General features: G+C 40.8%; 2 protein-coding genes across 2 annotated transcripts in view; both read right to left on the minus strand.

Annotated features, from left to right (window-relative positions):
• Nucleotides 1-10797, minus strand: part of sos2 (son of sevenless homolog 2 (Drosophila)) — a 42046-nt gene extending 31249 nt beyond the window's left edge. The window contains exon 1 of the mRNA XM_006798636.3: nt 9923-10797. Within this exon, the coding sequence (XP_006798699.1) occupies nt 9923-10006 (84 nt within the window). The 5' untranslated portion in view covers nt 10007-10797. The remainder of the gene's footprint in view (nt 1-9922) is intronic.
• Nucleotides 10798-12193: 1396 nt separating this feature from the next.
• On the minus strand, nt 12194-18802 carry l2hgdh (L-2-hydroxyglutarate dehydrogenase). Its single transcript, XM_006798637.3, has 10 exons — nt 18557-18802; nt 17156-17271; nt 15713-15864; nt 14611-14742; nt 14365-14527; nt 14233-14267; nt 13983-14150; nt 13504-13661; nt 13269-13400; nt 12194-13191 (listed from the first exon to the last, which is right to left on the minus strand). The coding sequence occupies exons 1-10, from the start codon at nt 18634-18636 to the stop codon at nt 12996-12998; spliced, it is 1332 nt and encodes a 443-aa protein (XP_006798700.1). The 5' UTR covers nt 18637-18802; the 3' UTR covers nt 12194-12995.
• Between the last annotated feature and the right edge of the window lie 2004 nt (nt 18803-20806).

Here is a 20806-nt window from a genome sequence, read left to right on the forward strand (position 1 = left end):
CTTCGAAAGCTCTTTGGTCTTGGCCATGGCGGAGTTTGGAGTCTGACTGGTTGAGGCTGTGGACAGGTGTCTTTTATACAGATGATGAGGTCAAACAGGTGCCATTCATACAGGTAACGAGTGGGGGACAGAAAAGCTTCTTACAGAAGACGTTACAGGTCTGTGAGAGCCAGGGATTTTCCTTGTTTGATGTACCTTGTTCCAGGGTTTGTTTCCACCCTGATTTACGAATAAATTCTTTACAAATCCTACCATGTGAATTCATGGATTTTTTTTTCACATTCTGTCTCTCACAGTTGAAGTGTACCTCTGGTGCAAATTACTGACCTCTGTCATCATTTTAAGTGGGGGAACTTGCACAATCGGTGGCTGACTAAATACTTTTTTGCCCCACTGTACATGTAGGCAAAGACAATGAAATTAAAAGCACCTTGACCATATGTAAAGCTTCATGCACACACTCCTGTGCCATGTTAAGGTGTTCAGTTTCATGGGTCAGCTCCATTAGGAGGGGAAAAGCTAGAGTACAGGAAGTCCCAGTGCTCACTCACTCTCACTTTCTCTCTTCCAACCCCCCCTTCTGCTGGCTCTCCACCCGTACAGAACAAAGCCTCCAGGGAGAGCAGCTCATAGCAGTAGGCTGAGAGATATTAATGTGCATGTACAAGGAGGCAGCAGCAGCAGGTTCATGCTACACACAGACTGGAGCTGGTCCAAAAGGAGAGGGATTCAGAGGCACACAAAACCCAAAAAGTGTCTACATGTCTGCCAGGAATTTTAAACACAGACTGACTGGTTTGATGAGGATAACTAGCACATAAGTTAGCGAAAATGTTGTCCAACAATCATTTGACAGGGTTTCCACCAGGAAAGTATTCAAACCTGGAGGCTGCAGTTGGGTGGGGTTGGTTCAATTTAATGTTGCATAGGATTAATGCAAAGCTACTTTAACAGTAATCATTAATTGTGTGGCGACACAGAGAAACAAGAAAGCTGTGTATGTGAAGTTCTACTGAAGAGGGAGGAGCGATTATTGCCAGTATGTGTGTGAAATTATATTTAACTGTGTTTATATGCAGGAATAAATGATTTAGACCATTGGTGTCAAACATAAAGGACCAGGGGCCAAAATTTGCCCACAAAAGACTTTATTTCGGCCGACTGGACAGCTTTGGAAAATGTGAAAGAGGGCATAAATTTTGGACTTAAGTGTATTTTTATGAGTTTAACTGCTTTTCCTACTGATTAACACCTCCACCATTCGCATTCATATTACCCCATAGTAATAGATAAACAATTAAATTACAGAAACCTTCCTGTTTTTTTCACGCCATTTACTATAGGAATGTTTCAAAATTGTTCTGCAATTATTAAAAAAAAAGAAAAAGACATTTTATGTGTATTAACAAAAACTTTGTTTTATAATTAAGAGGCTTAGCAACAGATTTCCTTTATTTACTCCCTGAGGAAACTATGTGGTCAGTAACTGACAGTCACTGACTAAACAAAATTAAATAATACAATATATTTCAAAACTTTATTTTCTCTGCAGACGATAGGGCTGTGCAATATGAACAAAATCTCATATCCCGATATAAGAATTCTATCGTCCTGATAACGATATAAAATCACAAAAATGTAACATTTTCTGTAAATTCTGTGAATCTCGGGCAGCTCGTCTTGCGGGAAGTGTTTCCAGCTGCGCGTCATGTACCTGGAGTCGAGTGTTTTAACCGATGCATGAAACTATACATTTTTAGACATAAGTTGTAAAGGCCACCGTTTTCTTTGTGAGTATTTATTACACGGCGTGCTGCGGAGAAAAGCCTGTTCTAACGTTTGAGTCTAAGGTTTATTTTTTTTAACAGCTGGCGGCTCTTTTTAACTTCTCATCCGTAAATAATCTGCTCTTTCACGTGATTCAGTTTCTTTTGAAAAGTCTCAACAGGATCTTGAGCTTTATTGTGAAAGGTTTATGTGAAACATAAACAAGCGGACATGCGATGGTGTTACCGCCGTTGTTGCTAACCACAACACATAAAACAGGCGCTTGTCCGTCAGTAGTGTGGTTATATTAAATATAAGAGAAAGAAGAAATTAATATAGCCACTACAGTGACCATCAAAAGGATGAAAAAATATTGCTGTAAACAGTTTATTTTGTGACACCACGAAACAAACAATAGCATAAAATGAAACGATAGACGTTTTTATATCGTCATCCGATATATATCGTTATATCGAACAGCGATAGCAGACAATGTCCAAACATAAAGAGTGTGACAAATATTAAGGGTTTAAAGACTGGGTTTGACAGTCCTGATTGAGATGTAATCAAAGGGGAAAAAAACTGGTTGGATATTATCCATCCATCCATCCATTCACTTCCGCTTATCCTTTTCAGGGTCGCAGGGGGTACTGGAGCCTATCTCAGCTTCATGGTTGGATATTAGCTATTAAAAATTGTAATTGTTTTTTAAGCATTTTTATGCATTAAAACAGGAACAATACGCTAATGAGGTACATTATGTAATGGAATATTTGCAACGTTGGTCTCAAAAAAAATTTTGAAAAAAAATCCCCATTGCATGTCTACATGACTTGCAGTGTTCAGCCAGTCTTATAATAAACTCGGGAAAACCCTGTCGACAAAAAAAAAAAAAAAAAAACTGGTAAAGCTTAAGTGAGGTCGACAAGGGCTTTGTTTAGTCCAAACCCAAGCCACTTATTTATTTTTATTTTTGCATTACTAGATGCGACGATGTGAGCAAGAAAAGATCACTCTTTTTTCTTTTAAATGTAAACTATTTCTTTTTATACAGGAATTATATTGTACCAATGAGCTAATAAGAACCTCTATTATTGTTTCTTTCATTTAATAGATGAAATGACAACTGAATAACTAAAAGCATCAAATCATCAGCTGAATAATCCTGTTTCTGTTTCATCCACTTGTCTCCAGTAATAGAAAATCTGTTCTGCACATCAGATTGCAGTGGATGCAAAAGGCGAAAACAGATGCAGGTCAGTGGTACACAAAATCAGCTTGCATCAAGTTTCATCATCTTGGTTACAACTCAGTTGTAGTGTGATCAGGTGCTGTGTGTCTTCACAATAGGAGAACTGAAAGGTTGGAGGTAATAATAGAGGCAGGAGGGTGTTGATACAGGGTTAACATTTCTAATTCAATTGATTATTCTCCTAGCTGTGTATATATGCCCTGCATCAGGCTCAGGTTGCAGGTAATATGTGTCTGTGTGTGTGTCTGTGTGTGTGTAGGAGAGGTGGGAGTGGGGCTTGTTATTATACCCGAGCATGTGTCACTGTTTGTGATTCATGCCATGACATCATCTGCATTACAACCAGACTGTCTGGGGAACCATGAGGCAGAGATCAACTCTGAGACAACAGGCACACGCAAACACATTAAAAATACACATAGACACAAAAGACGCACAGATCTGAGACATAAACAGATACAACTTCCACTACGATGCTAAAAACCAAGCACATATACACATACACACACACACACACACACACACACACACACACACACACACACACACACACACCCCCTATTCAAATAATAAAAGACAATAGGTGGTGGACATGAGGCGAACTGCACGTGGCCATGACTTGACGCCAGGCTTGTGTGACCCAGTGACCCTGGCTGCCTGCCTGCATCCACCCATCCTCTGACTGAACCCTGTGTGAGGACAAGCTGATGTTCAAAGCCCTGATTTAATATTGTGGGAAGGGCGGGGAACCTCTGTTTTAACCAGCAACATCTTTTTCTGTGGTAGGCCTGAGCCTGGTGTACAGGAAACGCAACCTGTTACCAGAAACATCCTGCTGTCATCACATAGGCTCATCCTGGAGATGCAGCAACTCACTCCTGCACATTGTGTCCTCCTCACATACGTTTACCATTTGCACTTTGACAGGATTACTGCAATCAACCCAAATAGCCAAGTTCACACAGACAGACATTCATATCCTGTCCAGTAACCACCACGACTACTAATCATTACTAAGTACGAGTGCTGTAACTAATCATGTGACCAAATGTTTTGGAGGTTTTTTAGAATTACCTAGAAATGCCTTTTAAAAACTTCTTAAAGTCACGCTGCCACAAAAATATTCAACTCAAGACAAAAAAGACCACCAATTATTATAATTTCTAGCAAAGTAGTATATGCAAATACAAATTTTGATAATCATGACCTTTTGCTGTTTAACTGCTGGGAGGTGAAATTTTCATCGAGATTGGCCCGCCAATTAAGGAGGAGATAGGGTACATACAGACATACATTCACTACAGTGATTATAGTAAGATTATTATATGAATATTGCAGCTATTCTTTGGGCCCGGTTTATTTTCAACCTTTGTCCTTGCACATGACCGAGTACACATAGTTTCAAGTCCAGCCCAGGAACTTTGCGCAATTATATCACCCTCTTCTCTTTTCTCATCATTTTCTCTCCCTGTCTAGATTCAACCTGGTAATAAAGGCATGAAATATTTAATTGGCCAATCCCACGGCAGCAACTCGGGGCATTTAGGCACGTAGATTTGGACACAGCGACTCACTGAAGTTCAAACCGAGTGGTGAAGAAGGGTGACTGTAAGTGGCTCTCAATGTTGGTGCCAGACTGGCCGGTCTGACTATTTCACATACTTCTGCTCTGCCAGGATTTTCCCACACAACTATACTTTGGATTAAAAAAAATAAATACATAAATATCGAGTGAGCTGCAGTAATCAGACTGCTTTAAGCTGATAAGAACAAAACAGTAAAACTACAAATGCAGAAGAACATCTCTGAATGCACAACCTTGCAGTAAATGCACTGTAGATGACATCCAATATTGGATAACAAAAGATTGGAAAAAGATTGCCTGGTCTGATGAGGTAGGGTTACAATTTGGAGTGAACAACATAAAAATCATAGATCAACCTGAGCTCTTTGTTACTGCCTTGTATCAAAGAGCTCAGGTGGGAGGTGTAATGATGTGGGGGATTTCCTTGGCATATTTTGGGCCAAAAGTCATCAACAAAACACAGCCCATCTGAGTATTGTTGCTGATCGTGTCCATCCTTTTATGACCACAGTGTGCCCATCTTCTACAGGCTGCTTCCAGCACAAAGCTCAAATCATCTCAATCTGTCTTCTGAACATGACAATGAGTTCACTGTACTCAAATGTCCTCAACACTCACCAGATCTCGATCCAATCCTTTGGGATGTGGTGAAACAGGAGATTCACATTATGGATGTGCAGCTGATGAATCTGCAGCAACTGTGTGATCCCATCACGTCAACATCGACAAAAAAAAAAAAATCTCTTTGTACTTTGCTTAATCTATGCCATGAAAACTAAGACTTCTCTAAAGAGCAAAAAGGGGGTCCAATCCAGAAATAGCAAGGTGTAACTAATAAAGTGGCTGTTAGGCATAGCATTTAGCAGTCATTTAAGGTCGCAGAGTCCGTTCTTTCTGCAGCGTGGCACAGAGAAGCTGGAGTTGAGCTCTTATTATTTGGTTAAAATGTTTATCCTGATAAGCACTTTTTACTTCAAGACAATAAATTATATGTTAACACGGACATTATTATTTACACGCTACTAAAATGTATATGTTTCTGTAAATCTTTCTTTTTTCAACAGCGGGTTAGTTTAATCTACATTTACAGAAATTTATCTCACCATATAAACAAAAAAAATAAGATCTCATGTGATCGTGGGAAACACAGGAGGACTTTCTTTCAACCACCCGTTTACGGATTTCACAGAACCTTCTGTGGTTACAGAAGATGAACACAAAACTGTGGGGGTTTTGTACAACTTCCTGGCTCTTTATTGCTTTCAATTAAAACCACTTGATTTGAGCTGTCAATGTATAAAATGCAGCACTTAAATGGAAGACGCAGTTTTGATGACTGGCTGGATTCGAGCGCTGCAATAGAGTCTCGCAATAAATCTCTGATGGTGAAATGACAAGAGCTCTGTCTAGTCTGAGTAAAAAAGGCAACAAAACCATGTGACTAAAATAAAACAACTATCTCAGCTTGGGCCCCAAGTGAAGTCACCCTTTCAGAATTTAACCGACTGCTCATGCTGAGACTATTAAAAAAGGCAACACACACAAACATAAAGCAGGCTTGTAACCTGACCAATCACGGTTTAAAATGCTGGCCTGTGAACTCAACTGCACCAGGCTGCTCTAACTCAACAAGGCAATGGAATGAAACTGTACCCAGCAAACCTCTGGCCCATTTCTCAATGCCAATGAAACAGCAGACCTGGGGAATGCACAGTTATTATTAACACCAGCATGTCAGGGTGAGATAGAGATCGTGCATTGCACCAAGCATGAGCCATATAATCGCCAGCCAGGATATGTAGATGCAGCAATATGAATCAACAGGTTTAGGGTTCATGGCAATACATGACTTAAGTCTCAGTAATATATGCAAAAGCAATGAGAGCGATCTCGTAAGGATTTTTAATAAAAAAGAAAGATCAATGGAAAACGAAAGGTTATTGGGAGAGCTGCAACCGCTGCAAGCACCGTTTTATGGAAGCAACCCTTTATGCAATGCAAAACAAAACTTAATTCTATGCTCTAATCCTGTTAATCTTTTCGAAATATACCGATAAGGTTTTTAAAACCAGTTATTGTCCAACCTTAGCCTGGAGACAAACACTGCACTTGTGTCATGGTGAAATATTCATTTATAATATAAAATGAGCATAAATGACAGACGAAAGCAGGATTTGAACTGTTGCGTTTTATATATGTGTTACTACAGTCCTTCATGTAGGTATGAACTCAGCACTACAACTTCAGCTGCTTCACAGCAAAGCAACCAAGTACCTAATTCTTACAGACATGCAATTAAACTTGCATCAAATTAAAGACTTCCTGAGAACTGTGCATTGCAACTATCAATTACTGTTTTTAGTTCATCATTTGATGCACAAATCTTCCAACATGTCTTCCAATCAGCTTTTCTACCCACCCTACAGCATAAAAAAAACATTATATAAAAAATAAAGAGAAAAGACAAGAATAGCACATCTTCACATTTGACAGTATTTCTGGCATTTATTCTCTGCAAGTGATTCATTTTTTGTCAGAAAACTAACAGATTACACCATACAAAAATTTAGCTGCAAAATTAATAGATTTTTAATCTCGCTCAAGATTTTGGCAACCCACGATCAAATAAACACATTCCACTGATTTTGAAAATGCAAGCTCCACCAAATCAAACGCTCCCTAAAGCATTGCCTGGCGCCAATCACAGCTGTGATAAGACTACATTAAAAGACAGATGTCTAGAAAATGTCTGGCACAACAGAAGGCGAAAGGCTAGTCTCTAGAAGCACATCAGCATTGGTTGTTTGGAAATTGAATTTAGGGCAAGTGATGTAAACAGAGAACAAATCACATGCAAAGAGTGCTACAGAGATGTGTGTCCACCACAAAGCAACACAAATAATTTACTCAACCACCTGAAAAACGCACCACAATCTGAAGTATAACGGCAACCAAGAAAAACAATGCAACGGTTGCTAACGTGCATCATCTATGAACTCGCATATCCACAAAGGTGAGTCTGTGCAGCGTGTCAGCATGTGCATCAAGATAAAAGTTGGACAAAAGATGCGTTATGACACACAGTTACTTTTCCAGAGTGCCAATACCAAAGAATTTAGGTAAATACGGAGGACTAGTTTTATGTTTAAAACTGGGAAAAGGGTTGTGTTGACAAAACCATTGTCGTCACTTAAATAATCGTGACAAAAAACTCAATTCACCCATCAATTTTCTTCCACTTAACAAATTCAAGGTCTTGGGAGTGTTGGAGCCTATCGTAGGGCAAGAGGTGGGGTACACCTTGGGTAGGTCGCCAATGTGTAGCAGGGCACAACAATCTAATCTTGACAATAATTTTGGCCAAAATCATGCAGCTCTAGCCTTAATTCCAATAATGTGATGTCATGGTTATTTGTTAAGCCTCAGTAAATCCATCCGTCTCATTTATGATCTACATATATCCAAAACCAACCACCACCTGGTGACACATCTCAGAACTAGCTCCCTGCTTGATAACAAACTTACATCCCTGATCTGGCCTTTACAAGTTTTCTTTATTTATTTCATTCTAGAGGATGGAGTCATCCACCACAGCTCCTGGACAGCTGTAAAAAAAAAACAGCGAGTCACAGTCAGTCAAAACCATAACAAACTTCTCTTGCGTCAATCTCTCACAGGCTCTCCCTCTGGCAGTTGTGCAGCAAGTTGAGACAATGACACTGTGGCATCGCGACAGACCACCTGCTTTCTCAGTTTCACCTGATTCATCACACCATTTCCACTGCAATACTGATCACTGACAAGAATAGGGCAGTGTTATTTATAAGCATGATGTTGCTACACAGCTACATCCACAGACAGTAACCTCTATAGCCACAGTGCTGCTAAAACTAAAACATGTCACAACAAAAAGCACATTAAATACAGGTTCAAGGCTTTTCTGTCAGATACTGAAAGCACGTAAAAAAAAACAAAACCTTTATAACACAACCAGTGATAAAGTTAAGCACAAAACCATCTTTCAACCTTGACAAATGGCTTGTTGTTGATATTTATTTTAAGAAAGGAATTATTTCAGTATTTCTATCAAAGTTAAATTTCATTTTTCAGTGCGTCTGTTTTGTGTAAGGGGCTTAGTTTTAACTTAGAACCAAAGCACTCAAACACCAGCAGGTTAGGTGAACCACAAGTCTCTAAAGGTCACCTAAATAAGCAATGCCATTTTCCATTCTGATGCACCACAGTTTGCCTGTTTGGCCAGTGCATTTATTGTGGAAGAAGAAGAAGAAGAATCTAGTTTCTATTTTGAACTGTAACACAGGCTTTCTTGGGACTCTCCAGCCACATCAGAACACTAAAATTCATGAGTAGGTCTTGACAGGACGCTGTAAGTTTATACACACAGCCAGTTCAAAAGGAAACGCAGCATGCAGATCATTGTGCACCTTCCAGTTTCTAAACAGTCTGGCCTTGTGTGTGTAACCTTACAGAAAAGCAAGGCAAACAGTCCCCAGTGAAACAGAAAGAGCGGTGATAAATGCGTTTTTCTTAATTAGGAGTTGGTACCAGACTTTCATGACTCTGCAAGTCTGAGCAGAAGGGGTGAGGGGATGTGGAGGGGCCACAAAACAGAAAATAAACCTAGGAGAAGCCAAGATGATGCAAGAAAAAGGAAAGAACAGGGCAGTCAAAAAGGAACTGATACAGATGTGTCCTGCTGACCAAGGAAATTAAAATGCAAATGCTTCCTATTCCAAAGAATTCATTTTAAGTTTATAAGAGTCTAAGCTGCATTGCTTGGGAAAAAAGGCAGATAAGTATGACCGAAAACAGCTACAGAAGCTCTTTGCTCAGCAATGATGATACATCTTTTGATGAAATGAGGAACAAATAAAGAAGGCAACACGACACTCAACTCAAGCTTCATTGGTATTCACCCTGGATCATGCAAGTCGTTAGCACACCCTCGAAACGACGAAAAACTCGTTACAAAGGAACAACTTCTTCAAAATCACTGTGGGAAGTCATTATGAGGAACTTGGGTGGCGAGCATATTGAATAGGCACAACAGAGACATGTCAACAGGCGCGGGATATCTCCAGAGGTCTGCAAGACACTAAAAGCCTCACAAATAAGTATAGTGTTAATATAAACACTTTGAAGTTTTTGCTTCTGAGCCGACTCAAGTCAAGAAGTGTTACCAAAACTTTTGCGCTGGTAAAGATGCACAGATGAAACCAGTGTTCAAATCGGTCACCCCAATACGGGTGTTTTGATTTATAACAGTGCATAGAGAAAGCTGGTGGTCACAGTCGTACCTTTCGTAGAGCTTGCACGAAGAGGCCTCTCCATTTGTGACTATTCTCGTCACTTGAAAAGTCGTATATCTGCTGGGGCTGCATTGCTGAAGCGGCTCCTGGTGTTGCCGTGATCCGGGCTGAACCGTCAGCATCGGCCCCGGGTAAATTGTCCTTATGGGTGGGTCAGTCCCGGCTTTACAACGGTGAAACAACACAAACTGGCTCACTTAATAAAAAGCAGAGTAACTAAAGCAGAGTGTGAGTCCGAGATCAAATCGGGCTAAACAGTGGAAAAAATATCTATTAAAAAAAGATGGAAAAAAGCACATGTAGCAATAAAGTTAAGTCGCTAGCTTTGTGGCTATGTGGCCAGCCTGCTGCTCCTGTAAACACCCAGCAGCTGCTAACTGCTAATAAGAATGCTGCTAAGTGTAACACTTGCTGCTTGGCGTTTGCTTAAAAACTTTAAAGCAGGCACATTGAGCTCAATGTTGAGGCAAGACGTTGGAGCCGAGGTTGCTGCCAGCTAACTACAGCTACAAGTTATGTTACGTTGTTTACAGCCAAAACACCTGCACGCTAGCGTTAGCCGGCCAGCTAACGATTGCTACAGGCTGCTGGGGCTGGCCTCCGCTGCGAGTACTATGTTGTGGCACAAGACCCGTTCAGCTCCAAACAAGGCACACTTTCTCCTGCGCGGCTTGCTCCGAATTCAGTCATCTTCCCCGCAGCAGATAAGGCGCTAAATCCCGCGTATACCTCCAAAGCAGCGGCCGGTCCGAGGCATATTTGCGAGCAGAGCCGCTGAAGAGCAGCCGAGGTGTTTTTGGTTCGTGAAGTCGAAGATGTTCGTACCAACTCCGCTGCCTGCCTACAGCTTCTGCTCGCTGCGCCGTGCGTCCCTGCGTAATTTCACATTTTATTGGACTGAAAAAAACAAGGCTGGACTTTTGTCTCTACACACAGAGTAGACTCTTTGCAGCGAAGAGTAGCGACACACAGAGATAGATAGCAGGAAATACAATAAAACTTATTGACTTTCCCTTTGAAGTGTCGGCCACACTAAATACATTTCTAATTACGTTTTATATGACAAGGAGGCTGAATTTATGGGGAAAAATGCACTTAAATAAATATTATGAGTGAAAATATTTTTTTGAAAACTTATGTGCCCCATACATTGTCTTTGTTGCTGTGATTCAGCACATGAAAAAATGATTGACTTCATTTTTTAATAATTAAATATTTAATATGTATTTAATTTATTTTGGCTCTTCCAGTATGTTGCCTCCTTGTGTCCAAACTTTATAATTCATTGACTTAGCCATGGCACAGAAGGGCTGTAGTCGCCACAGTGGACCATCTCCCTAGCATCCTCCCCCTCAAACCTCTCCATGTCCTCCTCCACTACATCCATGAACTTCGTCCTGCCTGGTAGCTCCATCTTCAACATAATTTATCCAGTATATCCACTATCCCTCTCTTGTACGTGTTGCATCTTTAGAGCTATTTCTTGACATGAAGCCATACTGCTGCTTAGTGATCATCATCTCTGTCCTTGTATGGCTCATCAACTTTAGCCCTCTGTAGTTACTACAGCTTTACATATCCTCCTTGTTCTTCAGACAGTACAGGTACACTTCTCCGTTGCTCAGCCATCCAATCAGTCTCCGGGACTGTGTTAAACAGTGTGCTCTGGTTAATTGTGGTTCCCCAGGGCAGGTAGAAACTTCCACTTCAGGCCCCTCTTTTGTGGAACCAGCTCCCAATTTGGAATAAGGAAGCTACTTTTACGATTAGGTTTAAAACATCTCAGTATGTAATCATTAGTTATTATTAATCTATGGCATGTCTTTGTTCTGTCCTCTGACGCTCCCCCCAACCAGGCTGAGCCTAATTCTGCCAGCGGTTTCTTCCTTTTTAAAAGGGAGTTTTTCCCTCCCACTGTTGCCAAGTGGTTGCTGATAGGGGACAGTATAAACCTTGCAATATAAAGCACCTTGAAGCAAATGTTTTTGGGATTTGGTGCTATATAAATAAAATGTAACTGAATTGGTTAAAAAGTCCACAGCTCTCTCCATACCGCCACTTCATCCTCTTCACTGCTGTAAAATCACAGCACAGTGAAAAATCAGCTTTAAACACAGCAAGGTTGTGTTTAAATATTCGAAGTTGTGGTCAATTCCCATATTAGTCATTATATTTAAATATAAAAGAATGTAGCCTACATCTTTAAAAAAAAATCCTCCAAAAAACCTAACCTAAAACAGAAACCACAAAAATGGCACATTTGTTTTCAAAAATATATATATTTTTTGAAAATTCCCTTAACATTCATCTGTCATAATCAATGTAATGACAGAAAGACAAACATCAGAACAGTTTTAGGAACATGTGCAGAGTTTGAAACAGATTCAAGAGAAATCACCAGCAGCTCCACAAAAAAATACAAATTTGCCTTAATGAAAATATAGATAAGACAAAGAGACTATTTAGTCATGATATAATTTAACAACCTTTGTAGCACAACTGTCAAATGGAGTAAGAAGAACCGATCTTTCTTGGTAAACCGTGTGGTACATGAAGACTTTCATAAGCCAACATCTAGATAAAAGCCTCCATGATGACACCGAAACTCTTCATTCATTTATAGCGGACTATACAGTCTTCAAACTCCTCTTTTATACAGGTTGAAAAATCACATTGAAAAATTAAAAAGAAACTGTTTGTACTGAAATGTAACCATTAAAGAGCCCTCGTTTAAATCTAAAGTGCACATTTACACACAGTTGATGTACTTTGATATTATAGTTTTAATGTTAGAAACTGATGATAATGCTATTGAAGTTACAAATGTAAAAAGCAGGTCATGGCAAACTTTATTTCTAGACAGAAATGTAGTGCAGAAAATAAACTGTACTTTCACACGTGGTGAAGTAAACATACAACCTGAAGTAGCACCACGAAAATAAAAAAGTGTTAAAAACAAAACCGCAGCAGATAAGTCACTTTATTCTGTTAAAATAAGGCCTGTTCTGTAATAAAGAAGTAATGACAGCTGGACTTTCTTTGGTTTTCTCTTCTCCCTCTGCTACAACGTAAAACGGTTCTCCACCTCATCTGCAATCATCTCAGCAATGGCGAGGGAGGAGGTGGCTGCCGGCGAAGGAGCATTACGCACGTGGAGCACTCGACTGCCCACGTCTCCGACCCCGCCGTCAAACACAAAGTCATCCACGAGGTTTCCGTCGCGGTCGAGGGCCTGTGCTCGAACTCCCGTTGGACCCCTGGACAGGAAACAACCAGCGGTTACAGAAAACCGGTCCTAATATTGTGTAACAAGCACCAAGAATGATTTCTCTACCTGATCACATCACTCGGGGAAAGTTCAGGGATGTACTTCTGCAGATTTTTAACCTGTGCACCAATGAAAACTCCTCTATACATTTCTCCAACTCCGAATGTAATGTTCCTCATTATTAGCTTCTGAAGGCCTCTGCAGGTAAACAAAACAAAACAAAACACAAATTGGCATCACACACTATGCAGCTGTTACACTGTGACTGAAATCGTCATATCTTCCAGGACAAATATGCTACCTGAACAAGAGCGCATCAGCAAAGTCTTGAGCACTGAAGTCGTACACTTTGTAACCCTCCCTTTTAAAGGCGAGGACAGCGTTGGGGCCGAGCCAAATACTTCCATCCATCCTCGGGGTAAAATGAACTCCGAGGAACGGAAAACGAGGGTCAGGAACCTAATGAGAGATTTTACAGAATTTATTAGAAAACACATACATGTTAAACCTGCAACAGGTATTAAAAAAAACCCCACAAATAATGTGGATGCAACCGTCGGAGCTCTAAATTGGAATCGACAGGAAGTCATCTTTTTAAAATTCCCCTCAAAACATCTCCAGGCAGAAAGGAAAAAGAAGTCCACATACTGTAAGTCACTTATAGTTCTTCACATATATCTGGGACGTTCTGCAATTGAGATTGCCAAAAAATGATTTAAACAAACAGAAAACACCTGCCTGTATATGTTTGCACCAGGAAAACATTTTCAGCAGACTTACAGGGTAAATATTTCCTTTGACCAGGTAATTTTTCTCAGGTTTCAAGACTAAATAATCTCCTCTGAACGGGACGATCCGTGGCTCCCGACTGCATCCAGATATCTGTGACAAACGGTCCGAGTACAGGCCACCACAGGTCAGGACGTAACGGCACCGCAGCTCATTACCCTGTGAGAAAGTAATGATGCAAAAACTGTAAACAACAGAGCACAATCTGACCGTGTGATACCTTTGTTTTAACATGTCTTACTTTGTTATCTCTGACTGCAAGTGGATATTTCATTCCTGCAAATGGAATTTAAATAGGGAGTTGTGTTAGCTATACAATTTTTATGACAAGTTATGACTGTGTCAACACTGATGTGCACAACCAGCTTGTTACCTTCTGTGCTTCCTGCTGGGCTCTCCTTGATCATGGAAATGTCATTGACCTCATATTCAGTTACCACAGTGCCACCTGCCTCCTTGAAGTCAGTACCATAACTGAGAGCCACCATCCTCCAATCGACAATGCCAGTGTAGGGTGAATCCAAGGCCATTATCCCCTGAAAAGACAAAATATCAAATATTACCCTGCATTAACACGTTTTTGTCCAAGTAAATGAGATGATGTTTGTTTTCTTTTCACCCTGCAGTAAGGCTCTCTGTCCCGGATGCCCTTGCCATCGACAATGGTGAGGTCACGCACATTGTTCTTCATGCCGCGCTCATATAAAGCCTTTAGTCTGGGAATCTCTTCCTGCTCCACAGCAACGATGAGCTGCATGGTTTAAGACAGAAACAGATACTTCGCTATTACCAACTGAAAAGTTTCAGAGTACCAACAATCGCTAAAAAAAACAAGCAGGCATCAAATCGTTGGTAACATACAGGGTCCTCTTGTATTCTAAATAAATATAAGATTTTATTTTTTGCAATAAGAATTGGCGCTCAGTCCTTTTCTTTACTCTACGGGGCAATAAAAATTAACATCCAAGTCAAAGATCTTGGTTTGGATTTAATCTTTAGGGGGAGACATCAAAGCTGTCTCCAAAACACTCCAAATATTTGATCCTTGCATTGGATTTCATTCAGCTACAGAGCTGACTTTAAGACCCGTGTCTGGGAATAAATATACATTTCAAAGATTTAAAAGCTAGTTCAAACTTCAATCCATCTATTCATCCATCCTCCCTGCAAACTCCAGAAAATCAATTTGAAGTAGGAACCTACCAGGACCTGCTGAGGTCACAGGTTAACCACTGCCACCTAGTTCAATTTTAGTTGCTTTTAGTCGTTATGCTGCCTCCTGCTGGATTAAGCTCACCATGAAATTAGTTCCAACTGTGGGTACTGACTTTCCCCCCACTGCTTTTAATCAATATGCAGTTTTATTTTTTCTATAAATTTCCTGGACCTTGTCACCCATTTTTGCTTTACATTTCACAGTGGCTCCATAGCGTGGTGCTTAATAAGCAAGAAAATATCTGTTTTCTATCACAGACATCTGTTCTCACTGAGAACATATAGAACCAAGAGTACAAAACAATTAGCCCCTGGTAAAAATGGGTAACATTAATTAAACTGTGTAAATATGGATGAAGCTGAAAGGGCAGTAGGCTACTGTTAAATACAGTTAAACTAGTAGTATATTTCCTTCCCAACACTGTTGATAAATGTCTGCTGTAATTTCGGTCACTCAAGGTGGTCACTGAACTCTAAATCTATCAGCTTAACATACAGAGACAAACCTTTCCGCATCTCTTGTAAGGAAGTCCTTTCTTCTCACAATACTCATAGGCTAAAGTGGCTCCTCGCACACACAGGCGAGCCTTCAGTGATCCCGGTGTGTAGTAGATCCCACTGTGAATGACTCCACTGTTATGCCCACTCTGGTGTAAAGCTGGTAGGTATGGACAAATTGAAGAACAATAAGAGAGAAGGGAGTATTAAGTCCTACAGAGTGATGGGGGGAAAAACTGACTCAAATAATTTTTTTGTTTCGTTTATTTAGCTGTTTAAATGTTGATCATTTTAATATGCAAAAGTTTTAATTAACTTTATTTAACTTTCTGTTTGGTAAATATTAGGGTACACCTAGGAGATTAGCATAGCATAAAAGAGTGGAAAACAGTAGTTAATATTCAGGTGTGTTAATACAAAGTCACTATCTTCCCAGGAGTTGATGTCTCAACAAATTCTTTGGACTTTGGGCAAACAAGAACAAAGTGTGCTTTATATTTGGCCACAGTGCACAGCGCCACATTTGGAGAAACTCAGCATAACAGCGCAAACAACTCAAGCACAGTGGTGGAGGGCTGATGGTCTGGGTTTGTTTTGCAGCCACAGGACCTGGGCAGTCATTGAGACAACCTCCTCTGTATCCTAGAGTCAAACGTGAGGCCATCTATCTGATAGCAAATGAGTCATGTAGGATTAAAATGATCCAAGGCACAGCATCAAATCTACAACAGAAAGGCTGAAAAAGAAAAGAATCAACATGCCCAGTCCAAGTCCAGACCTCAACCTCACTGAAATACTGTGGTGGGACCTTAAAGTGGGGATTCTGTTAGGGTCCACTTGGGTCCCAGAGTCATCAGACAGTTAGCTGAGGGTCTGCCCACCTGCCTTTTTACAATGCATCGAATAAGAATGACAAATCAGCCGTGGGTTCTCCAACTGTTGACTTCTGTGTCCACAACAGTAGAATCAGGCTTAAGAGAATAGTGCACAAACAAATGCCTGCTATCATCAATGAACTGAAGCACTGTTTTAAATAAGAGTGCAAAGTTTTACCACAATGATGTGAGAGACTGAAGTCACACAGGAAATTATTAATTTAAATCATCACTACAAGCCATTATATCATGCATCTATATCTATATCATGCAAGTTTTTCACATGACTGCAAATCTTATGTACTGATTGGGGTAAAGTGTTGTCATACATCCAAAATCCTGCAATAACTTCAGAAAACAGTGCCAGAGTATGTTTGCTGGTTTGTTACATTTTTACAAAGTTTTGGCTCTGTTCTCCAGGACATTTGATTATTAATGAAACAGTTACTAAAGGGAAAGGGCTTTCAAGTTTAAGAGCGTCAGTGAGTGGGTCAAAAATGTAGAGATTTGTGGAGAACACAAATCTCTACATTAACATGTTGTTCCGTGTCTTTACATCCACAACACTCCACTCACAAAGCTCTTTTTCTTTCTCCAGGAGGACGAAACTGAGCGACGGGTGTCTCAGAATCAGCTCTCTCGCTGTGGCCAAGCCCACAATGCCGGCTCCCACCACAGCTATGTCATATGTGCTGAAAAAACAAAAAGCAAACAGACAGGACAAAATTTAAGGTGGCTATTAATAATCGACTAGCTGTACAGATTGAAAAGGTAGAAAACAAAGCAGAATATTTAGGTCAGAGTCCAGCCATGGATGAGAAAGAGACCTTTGACGCAGATCAGTCTGGAGACCTATGACACAGATGTTTGAGTTAAAGAGGTATTTGCAATTACTAATAGTGTCACGGCCAGGGGATCAGCAGGCCGCTGACTAGTAGTTCTCTCACTCTGTCTCTCTCTCTCTTGCTCTCTCTCTCGCCAGGGCGGAACTCATGGTGGGTTCACGCCCTCGACCCACGCCCCTCTGAAGAGGAAACACCTGGGCCTCATTAGCGCAGCCAGCATTTAAGCCAAGGAGTGGCTTCTACTCATCGCTGGATCGTTGTGTGTGACTCACGTCAGTGCAGCCTGGCTCTGAGCAAGTTCTTTTTTTCCCTGCGCAAAACCTCTGACGTGTATTTCTTGAACATTGTGATCTGCAAGAACACAATGTTCACAAACATTTAAATCTTGTAACCAAGTGAGTACACTTTGTGGCATTTTTGCAACAGCCAGACAAAATGTCTTAATGTCCCACAAAACATTAAAGCAATAAATGCAACCAGAGATTAAATCAGGGACTTTCACCAAATTGGCTAGAAAGTGTCAATGTTCAGAGATGAAACCTTGCTCGAGGGTTTCTATCATAACTAGAACAGAGTGCCAGGACCTGTACAAATGCGCACAGTTGTAAGTAGTTAAACCTGCCAAACATTTCACCTGTCAACCCGAGGGTTATCTCGGAAGAAGCTGAATTTAAGTAGGAAGGTTTCCCTTGCTCTTAATAATCATTAACTGTAATTTTCTATATTGCAGGGCTTCCTTAAAGTAAACTGGAGAGGGAGCGGTAAGCTGTGTGCAGCCTCTGAAAACACGGCAACTCTAATAACCGTCCTCCCTGCCAGACACTTATTAAGAAATCATGGTGTGTAAACAACATGTGTTAACAACGTGGTGTGAGGACCTAGCTCATGCAGAGGGTACAGATGTTGTTGAATCTATATCTTGGAGAGTTGGGTGTCCTTGGCAGTGACTATAGGCTCAGTGAAAGCTGCATATTTGGGCAGGCAATCACTTTTTGGCACAACACCGGCTCGTCTGCACATTCGTCTGTACGGATTAAAGAAACTAGCACCCCACCCCTACTTCTTCTCTCACATATAACTGAACAAGCTCACACTTATGCACAAGTCATTGTCTTTGTGGTGTCAGCCTCACCCGTGTAGCTGTCTGCTTTGAATATCTTTTAACAGTCCACCAGCAGCCTTAAAGGACGCCCCGCTCAGGATCCGGATCATTGTCAAAGCGTTTAATAGCAGCTCAAATTAGCCTCTTCATCGTATAAGAGCCAGGAGTAGTGATGTGACGTTCTGTATCGAGGCTTCGAAGCGTGTGTCGAGTAATTGAGGGGACGTTTCCGCGAAGCGCGTATCGAGGCTTGCTTCATTTATGGGAGGAGCTGAAAATGATGACGTCCGAAGCCTCGCTGCCCGGCTGTACCACGTGACTGGTTCATGAAGCGGTTCGAACTTTGCCGCGAGATATGACAGCGATATAAACCCCTCAGACTTCATTCAAAAATGTGGGTGTTTGATGGAGAGTTGCGGTTAGTGAGAGTTAGAGACAGTTTGGAGGTTTATGAGAGTGAGGAGAGAAAGTCAGGAGAGAATGGAGCCAGCTAAGAAGAGGAGGATGTCCTCCCTGTGTGGGAACATTTTGATTTTATTCCTCCCAACAAGCAGTGTTGGGAAGGTTACTTTTAAAATGTATTCCATTACAGAATACAGAATACATGCCCCAAAATGTATTCTGTAACGTATTCCGTTACGTTACTCAATGAGAGTAACGTATTCTGAATACTTTGGATTACTTAATATATTATCACGCTGTTTACAACTACATGAATGTACTATTGCTGTGATTTATTACTGTTACTGAAGGTCCGCGGCTCCGAACAGTAGTAAAGGGACCTCTGGCTAATACGTTGGGTTCTGTGTCGAAAACTAGCTTTACTTTGTTGTCTGGGTCAACTTTGCTAGCAAGAGACAGAGAGAGGCGTTGAAAGGCTGCTCCATCGGAACTTATTGTTTTTGGAGGAAAACACGAACACGGTGTACAGTCGAGTCTTAATAGCTTACTTACAACTGGGCTGGTCAGGCACTCTTCTTGGCTGCAGTGGTTATTATTATATTTACATGCTTCCAGCTCCCGTTTTTGCTCGATGACAGCTCGTACTTTTCCTTTTTCTCCCTCCCTCGCTCACAGACACATAACGTGTATGGCAGTCCATTCTCCCTGCAGCACGGACTACACTGCCCATCAGGCTACATTCTTTAGAGCTATACCTGTAGCATTCTGCCTATTAGCTTAGCACAACAACAACAACAGGCGCTCTCTCACCCAGGAAACACGCAGAGAGAGCGTCACCCTGTAACCATGGCAACCGTAACGCTGCCGCCGGGAACAACAGAACATAGCTGTCAAACAAAACCCAAACAGTCCTGACCCGCCACAATATGAAACAGGGAAGTACCGCCGTGTAATCCATTTATTTCAACAAAGTAACTGTATTCTAAATACCACCTTTTTAAACGGTAACTGTAACGGAATACAGTTACTCATATTTTGTATTTTAAATACGTAACGGCGGTACATGTATTCCGTTACTCCCCAACACTGCCAACAAGGTATGTAAATTTCTACAGAAGATGTATTTTCATAATACTGATGGTGCAATAAAACATATGTTAAGCTGTCTTTACTTTTGTACAAGGTGAAGTGTTTGTTTGCTATGTGCCAGGGAGCTGGGATATAACAACAACACCTCATCCATGCTTAGGCACTACAGAGCTTTGCATGAGAATAAGGGGAACACCGATTGTGGAGCAAGACCAGGTGAACCATCAAATGCCATGATAATATAGCATGCAGTAATGTTACTAAATGATATAACAATATTATACAATGCAATAAGTGACGTGTGTGATATTTATATTTGTGCTTTGTTTTTGTTGTCTTTCCTCAGGAGAACAATCTCAAATAGATGAAGACCTGGTTAGCATGGTGATTGAGAACTCCCAGCCATTTAGCATTGTGGAGGACAAAGGATTTAAAAGATTTGTTAAATCATTAAATCCTAGCTATGATCTCCCCACTAAAAAGGTCATAAAAGCAGTGAAAATTTAGTTTTTACAGAATAAAATGTGGGCAGGACTGAGGCTCAAAGCCTCAGTGTGTAGCTGTCCATACCTGAACGTTACAAAAGCACAACCACTGTCCACACCCCAACCACACCTCACCTCACAGTAAATGATCATTTCCATTTTAAGCATTTCCAAATAATCATTTCCCATTCTGCCAGTATAAATATACACAGTATACTGCCATCACTACAATATAGATGTTTTACACACTCCTTTTGTTGTTGACATTTACAGGCTGTGTGCAAAAGGCCACACTCTTCAAATT

This window comes from Neolamprologus brichardi, chromosome 19 (genome assembly GCF_056152115.1).
Source record: "Neolamprologus brichardi isolate AB-2024 chromosome 19, ASM5615211v1, whole genome shotgun sequence".
Classification (NCBI taxonomy): Eukaryota; Metazoa; Chordata; class Actinopteri; order Cichliformes; family Cichlidae; genus Neolamprologus; species Neolamprologus brichardi.

Excerpts from the sequence above, each read along its gene's own strand:
- l2hgdh (XM_006798637.3), bottom strand. The coding sequence starts at position 18,636 with ATGATCCGGATCCTGAGCGGGGCGTCCTTTAAGGCTGCTGGTGGACTG. Across the intron at positions 15,865-17,155 it reads GGAGAAAGAAAAAGAGCTTT|CTTTACACCAGAGTGGGCAT; the intron begins GTGAGTGGAGTG and ends CATACCTACCAG. Across the intron at positions 14,528-14,610 it reads ACAGAGAGCCTTACTGCAGG|GGGATAATGGCCTTGGATTC; the intron begins GTGAAAAGAAAA and ends TTGTCTTTTCAG.